Genomic DNA, 7432 nt, shown 5'->3' on the forward strand with positions numbered 1-7432 from the left:
CATAAAGGCCAACTCATTGAGAGAAACAATTTTTTTTTTCCTTGTACTAAATTTGAAAAAGGAATTTATTATAAGATTATTTATGGGGCAGGATGCTGGTGGAGGGGGAGAGTTCATTTTTCTAAAACCTCTTAACATGTGATTAGGAAAAAAATTTTCCACTAAACACAGGAACTATATCAAATGACGTGGGTGGCCCAGGGGGACCAGGTCAGCCGGGAGGTGGATTACAGAGAGAGCTTTGTACCTGCTCCTCCATCCACAGGTTCCACTGGGAAACCAAAGAGTAAGATGAAGTGGTGCGTGCAAAAGGACAAGTGTCACCCAGAAATGTAATCTGAAATCACCTCTTACATCATAGGCGTATTTTTGTCTTCAGCGAGCAGTGTTGTCAGTAATTTATAATCATGGCAATAACCAGATCATTAAACTATGCAGAGAGTGTGGAAAAATACATCTGCCCTTTGCATGACAGCCCGTCAAAGAATATATTAAACTTTCTCAATCAAATACTCTTACTATTTCTAGTACGGCTTTCCATACCTGAGTTAGGTATTTTAATTCCATACACACTGACATTCCTTCACAAAGTGGAGCCTCCCAAGACATACTTGATTGTTCTGCAGAGTTAAGCAAGCATGGAGATGCTGGGAAGCTGTTTTGCTGCCTTTACTCGATAGAGTTTCAGATGATGCTGTAACAGATGACATTAAAATACTCGTCACCTTGGGATCAGAAGAGTTTTGTCATAGGTTAAAAAATTGGTTTTAAGGGGCGCCTGGGTGGTGCAGTCGGTTAAGCGTCCGACTTCAGCCAGGTCACGATCTCGCAGTCTGTGAGTTCGAGCCCCGCGTCGGGCTCTGGGCTGATGGCTCAGAGCCTGGAGCCTGTTTCCGATTCTGTGTCTCCCTCTCTCTCTGCCCCTCCCCTGTTCATGCTCTGTCTCTCTCTGTCCCAAAAATAAACGTTGAAAAAAAAATTAAAAAAAAATTGGTTTTAAGACAAGACATAGGAATCATAATGGGGATTTCTGTCAGTGGAGGTCAGCTAGCAGACTATCATAAGACCCTGGGATTTAATGTTTTATAAATGGTATGGTAAAGTGACTTCATAATGTAATACCCAATGTGTGTGGGGGGCGGGGGGGGCGCGCGTGCGCAAGCGCGGGCATGTGCGGGTGCGTGGGTGTGCGTGTGAGTAGGTGTTATCACAGAGCAGTTCTACCCAGGTGGAGTGTACGCAGGACAGAAAACAGGAAACAGTCTAGTTAGAAGCCACTTTCAAACACCAGTGTCATGGGATATTAGGATGAAGCGTGTGTGCACAGAGGACCAAGCGCTCCCGAACCCCAGCGCGAGGAGGGCTCGTGCCGTAGGGACTCTAGAGCCTTGGCGGAAGGGTTCGAGCGCACCGTCGCCGCTGTGAACAGCACGCATCTCAGTCCTTGCTCTCTTCTTTCAGATTGACGATCCCGCCAGCAACCTGAAGGAGGGGACTGATGAGACTGATGCCATCGCCTCCGTGAACAACCTGGGGAGCAAGCAGGCCCTGAGTGCAGATTACGTGGATTCTGATTACCAAAGAGGACAGCTGTTCCCGTTCTCCCTTGGCAGTGATTTCCACGTGGCCACGTTCGCTCTCACAAATGCAGCTCCCATGACCCCGTCCTTCCGGGAGCGGTGGTACATGAATCTCAACAGCCTAATGGACCGCGCCCTGGGCCCTCAGTGTGGCGGTGGGGAAGACCTGTATATCCTCACAGGCGCTGTGCCCTCAGACCAGAGAGTTCATGGCAAAGTGACCGTCCCTGCGTTTGTTTGGCTGGCAGCCTGTTGTGCCGTCCCTGGCAGCGGCTGGGCCATGGGCTTTGTCAAGCACACCCGGGACGGTGACGTCATAGAGGACGTGATGGTGAAAGAATTGGAGAAACTGCTTCCGTTTAACCCTCAGCTGTTCCGGGACAACTGCGGCGAAACCGAGCAAGACACGGAGAGAATGAAAAAAATCCTGGAAATGGTTAACCAGGTCCAGGACGAAGAGCGAGCGGTGCAATCGGAAGAGGGCGCTAGTGCCCGCTCTAGCGCAAAGAGCGAGAGATCTGCTCTGCTACCCCCAGAGGCCTCTGAGGAGAGGAGTAGCTTTTGGGGCAAGTTTATGGGCCTGCTCGTGACCCCCGTCATCAAGCTTTTCCAGTTACTTTATTATCTTGCAGTGGGGATCCTGAAGAACATTATGTACCTCCTGTGGTTTGTTACCAAGCAAGTGATTAATGGCATAGAAAGTTGCCTTTACCGCCTGGGTTCGGCCACCATCTCCTACTTCTTGGCCATTGGGGAAGAGCTGGCCAGCATTCCCTGGAAGGTACTCAAAGTCATGGTCAAAATCATCAGGGCCGTTCTGCGGATCCTTTGTTGCCTGCTCAAGGCCGTTTGCCGCGTCCTGGGCATTCCCGTCCGAGTCCTTGTGGATGTGGCCGCTTTCCCTGTGCACACCATAGGCGCGGTTCCGATTGTGTGCAGGGACATTGCAGTGGGCCTCGGTGGCACTGTCTCTTTGCTCTTTGACGCCGCTTTTGGTACTATGGGTGGCCTGTTCCAGGTTTTTTATAGTATCTGCAAGAGGATTGGCTATAAGGTTACTTTTGACAATTCTGGGGAGTTCTAGAACTCAAAAAAAACCAGTCATGTCCAGTTACAGTGAATTTGATTTTTTTTTTTTTTTTAAGTAGAGAAAGCTGGAATATTTTGTCTTTGCAATGGGTTTCTGTTCACTGTCAATTACCACTCTATTTTGAGCGTTGGTAGGGGTATTTGCATGTTTTTGCAAAGGAAGATGGTATAATTTAGACTTGACCTAAGGGAAAGGTTGAGGCTGGGATTATGTGTAGGACATCTGTGTGGTGTGGGCAGACTTCCAAAGCATTAGAATCTTTATTCACTCTGCTATGGGTGGACCACCTGAGATTCTCTGGTGTTCATTTGTGATAACTAAGAATTACAGAGGAGGGAAGAATTAGAAGGCAACTTGAATCCAAAGAGTTTTGAAGCAAAGGAGAAAGGAATCTTGTTTCCGTTCTTCTCTGAGACTTGAGGGCAAACCGCTAGAGATGCTGTGGATTGATTTCGTTTTCATTTGCTTCTCTTTCTCTCCAACTCGGCTGACCTCGGGAATGTGCAGACATGGTCCCCTGCTGAAATCACTTTCTTAGGGATAAAGAATTTGCTCTATCCCTTACCTTTCCATGGCTTCCAAGGACCCGTAAGGTTGTTTGTGTGTTTTTTTTTTTTTTTCTTCCAAAGATGAATTTTGCTGCATTTTTCTTTTAGGTAACGATAAGCATGTTATGTTAAATGTGGCATAACAGAGTTTGAATGTAAGGGCGAAATTTTTTCGCCCTTTGAACAGTGTAGTACAGTCCTCTCAGGTGTGAAGAAGAGAATGCAAGGGTCGGAGCCCTGCTCTGAGTAGATGCCGCAGGTCTGAGAACATCCTTAGCCAAGCTTGGATTAACTTGATGTAGATTAAATTTCTGGCTGACAAGAATGGGCCCAAAGACTGACATGTTAAGCTAATATGAAAATCTGTATTCCTTAATATTCTAGATCAGGCTTTGTTATATATCAGGCAAGTACCCCATTACCATAAAGCACTCAGACCTCTGTCCTTAAATGATTGTTTTGGTTGAAGTGTATATAAAAGAGCCACAAAAGAAAAACTATTCTAGCTATAATTCCATATCCGTATATATCTAAATTTATATACATATAAACTTGAATAAGAATCACTATGTCTTAGGAAATAATTTTTTAGTGTGTTTGAGGCTAGAAAAGTCTCCCATTAATGCAAGTTTGGTTTGAGAGCTAATCCCTTTTTTTTTTTTTTTAATCAAGCACTTGTCATTTTAAATCATGCCCTGAAAGAGAAAGCAGTATCTTCCAAACTTTGCTCTGCCTTCCACAGCTGAGCTGGAATCATCTGGATTTTTCTGAACGTTCTAAAGAGTTGCCGTGAGGTAGAAAGGGGCCAAGTGTAAAATGCTGATCTTGGGAGTGCAGGGTACCATTCATCTGAAAGTTAGTTGCCAACACCTGGGATCCAGAAAGGCAACAAGGAAAGAATAATGGGCTAGCTGGTCAGTAGACAAGAAATGTGAGTGTAGTGACTTACACTTTGCTGAAAAATAATTGAATTGCACCCAGTAGAAGCGTAGCTCTCCTGACCAGTTGGCGGTACAATCTTGGGGATTACGAACACCGGACTAGTCCATGATAGGGGGATATGCACTAGATTTATCCAAGAATCTTGAGCAGTAGTTTACCAACACTTCTGTTCGTGAATGTGAACATCTGTAGTTGGGCTCCCCTTTATTTCAGCGGCGTGGAGGTGCACGCCTTGGTAGCAAGGGGTGAGGGTTTGCCTTGGTACTAAGGGATCAAGAATCCTGCTGGCAGAAGGGAAGGGAATCTACGAAGTAACAAGAGAGATGGTCTGGCCAAACCCCGAACTGATGAAGAAACCCAGGCACAGGGAGGGGCCAGGTTTGCCTTTAGTTTCTTTGCTAGCTGATGAGAGACCAGGAGCCAAGGTCTTTTGTACCTGTCCTGCCACACCTGGGATGTCAGATAATGTGTGCGTGTGTGTTACTACTCAGCTGCCTCCTTGGACCATTGGCAGGGCTTTCTCCGTCATCCATCAACCAGAGTCTAGGCCCTGACTCATCAACGGGATTCAGCCTATGTGATGAAATGATTAGCCGTCCATGCACAGCCTCATGCTTACTGCCTCCCGCAGAATCTGTATTCCCTCACGGTATATATTTGCATACCGACAAGGCCCAAAGGGGGCATCCGTGGCAGCTTGAGCCTCTTGGCACCATGCAAGGAACAGGGCATCCAAACTGCTTCTTGAGAGCCATTTGGAAATGGCTCCTTTCTCATCTGTAGTTGTTTAGTGTCTTATTTATTTATTCTTGTGTGGCCTTTTGTGAAATCTGGGAATGAATAATAAAGCAAAATATATCCTTAAGGTTAGGTGGCCGAGACCCTCCACTCTGGACCTCGAGGGTTGGCTGTGCCTCTAGTTTACCGGAACTGGCTCTAGCAGGTGGTTGGACTGCTGACCTTGCCAACCGAGCTACTTTGGGCTTTGAGATGAGAATTTGAGGTGTGACTCTGGATCGATGAACCCTGTCTCTGGCTTGAAGACTTTCTGTGGCTGTGTTATGTTCTCAGGCCCACGAGAGGTCAGCCAACTCTTCCTCATTATGGAGCTAATTTTCTAGTCTGTGGATCAGCCACGCCTTTGGACACTCCTGTTTTCCATTGTGCCTTTTGAATGTTGGCTTCTCACTCACCATCAGCACTTCCACCTCCATGCAGACTAGCGAGTTGGGAGAAGGAACTAGAATGAAGCACTCGTCATTCAGTCAGCCGTTCATCTGTCAAACATGCATTTTTGAACATCGAGGTTGCAGAGTTGCAGAGATCAGCGATACACGGATCCCATCTTGGAGGAGTTCAGGAATCTAGTGGAGGAGAATACACGGTACAATGGATAACCTGTAACATATCATGGCTGGTGCTGCAGTGAACGTGCCCCCTGGAGCACAGGAAGAAAGCCCACAAAACCATGGAAATTAGGGAAGCCTTTCTGGAGGGTGTGACAAAAGCCAATTGGACATTTTCAAGCTATGTACAATGCTGTGCACCTTGCAATGCTCAATAAAGTAATTACTGACAACTCATTAGCTGTTCTGTCGATCTGTGTCATTCTATCTATCTTATTAACCATAAAATAACTAAAGGAGGAGAATCGTAATGGTTGAGATGAGCTTTGGGGATTATCTGTGATTTTAATTTTTTCCTGTTTTCTTCTTTATCCACACCAATCCAAGCAGTTTCTGCTCTCATCTAGCTTTGTTAAAAAAATTTTTTTCAATCATACAAGAGGGTTAGATCAGTGAAAGAGGGCTTACTGTTCAGTGTTCTTTTCTCCGAAAAGCTGTCTGGGATACCAGGTATTTGCGATCTGTCCTTCAGAAATAAGCACCAAGGGCTTACGCCTTCACTGATTCTGGATCACATAGAAAATTACAAAAACACTTGTTTATTCATTAGGAATCCCCACAGCATGAAAAATAACAAGCAGTCTCTGAGCAGAACCAGTCTTCTCTGTGGCCTTAGGTGGGGCACCCCATCTGGGATGGAGGTGATTCTTGGCTGCCTTCCCATTTGGGCAGGATCTGATACGTGAGTCTGTGTCTCATTCAGCATGTCACCCGAGCTCACCACATAATACATGTGTTTTCAAAATGTTACACCAGGAACAAAACAGTGTGGACTGCTTGACTTACATGGGTTCTCAGAATTTCTCCTCATCTCTTTCTGTAGGTATTTCCCCCAGATCGTGGCTTGATTTCTAATAATTATGCTCCAAGCCAATTGTTGTTAAGCTGGAATTTCAACAAAGAAAGCCCTCATGACCACTTGTCTTTGTTGGCTGTGCTCAGTGTACAGGAGTCTACTGTGAGACACTCTTGGGAGGTGGTAGGTCAAGGTCACTCCTAGGAACAGCATGGCCTAACGGTGGCGCCCAGGCTCTGGAGTCAAAATGACTTCAGCTCGAATCCTGGCTTCAACATTTAACAACTATGTGATATTGGACAAGTTACCGCCTAAATCCACGGCTTCCTCATCCGTGAGATGGGGCTAATTAGTAGTTCTAAACTCAGAGGGTTGTTAGGAGAATTCATTGAGTTAATGAAGATATAGCCTTCATTACATGGCTGCCATGTGGTAAGTGCTCAGGAAATGTTAATTCTTGTTGATACAGCTACTGTTGATAATATCCTTGCATCTTGGATGAAATTGCCTGGAAGCTGCCTTAGAGCCCAGGATAGTTCTAGATCAGAGCTGGAAAGGCTGGGGTTAAAGTGCAGTCTGGGAGTTGAGGCCATGAGTGAAGGTGAAGGAATCCAAAGCCTCATCCAAAGCCTGTCAACATGTCTGAGGAAATAGGTGAGGGTTGGACCTAAAGTTTAGACAAAGGAGGCTCTGAGACTGGGAACTGGCATATTTCCAGCACTATTCAGGAAGGGAGGTATGGAGCGTTTCTGATCTCTGGAATAGAGTTTTCCCTCCAGGCCCCTTCCTTGCTGAGTCCGCAGGCTGATAACAGATTCAGCTCCCCAGGAACCCTGAAATTGGAAGAGCGGTAACTAGACAGAGTGTGTATATTTTAGCGACCGGGAGGAATGATGGCTCTTACTATAAATAGTCATTCTGCTTTATTCCTCAGCCTCTTGTGAGTTAAAAAGACGTCATGAATTAGTGCCCAAAGGCTAATCTTTTTTTTTATGTTTACTTATTTTTGAGAGAGAGGGAGAGTGAGTGCGCACACACACACAAGCGGGGGAGGGGAAGAGAGAGGGGGA

At 45.9% G+C, this 7432-nt stretch overlaps 1 protein-coding gene and 1 long non-coding RNA gene across 3 annotated transcripts in view; one reads left to right on the forward strand and one right to left on the reverse strand.

Moving 5' to 3' along the window:
• The window catches only part of LOC147576829 (uncharacterized), a 5785-nt gene extending 4271 nt beyond the window's left edge, over positions 1-1514 (reverse strand). Inside the window, exons 1-2 of one of the 2 annotated variants that reach the window (XR_015241187.1) lie at positions 1412-1514; positions 544-694 (exon numbers count right to left, since the gene is read on the reverse strand). This is a non-coding gene — a long non-coding RNA (uncharacterized LOC147576829). Of the gene's footprint in view, positions 1-543; positions 767-1411 lie in introns of those variants that run through there. The other variant, XR_015241186.1, reaches the window with a different exon arrangement.
• The window catches only part of ENDOD1 (endonuclease domain containing 1), a 27352-nt gene extending 21609 nt beyond the window's left edge, over positions 1-5743 (forward strand). Inside the window, exon 2 of the mRNA XM_086678608.1 lies at positions 1462-5743. Coding sequence (XP_086534734.1) covers positions 1462-2664 — 1203 coding nt within the window. The 3' untranslated portion in view covers positions 2665-5743. The remainder of the gene's footprint in view (positions 1-1461) is intronic.
• The last annotated feature ends 1689 nt before the right edge of the window (positions 5744-7432 follow it).

This window comes from Puma concolor, chromosome D1 (genome assembly GCF_028749965.1).
Source record: "Puma concolor isolate L17-30 chromosome D1, mPumCon1.1.hap2, whole genome shotgun sequence".
Classification (NCBI taxonomy): domain Eukaryota; kingdom Metazoa; phylum Chordata; class Mammalia; order Carnivora; family Felidae; genus Puma; species Puma concolor.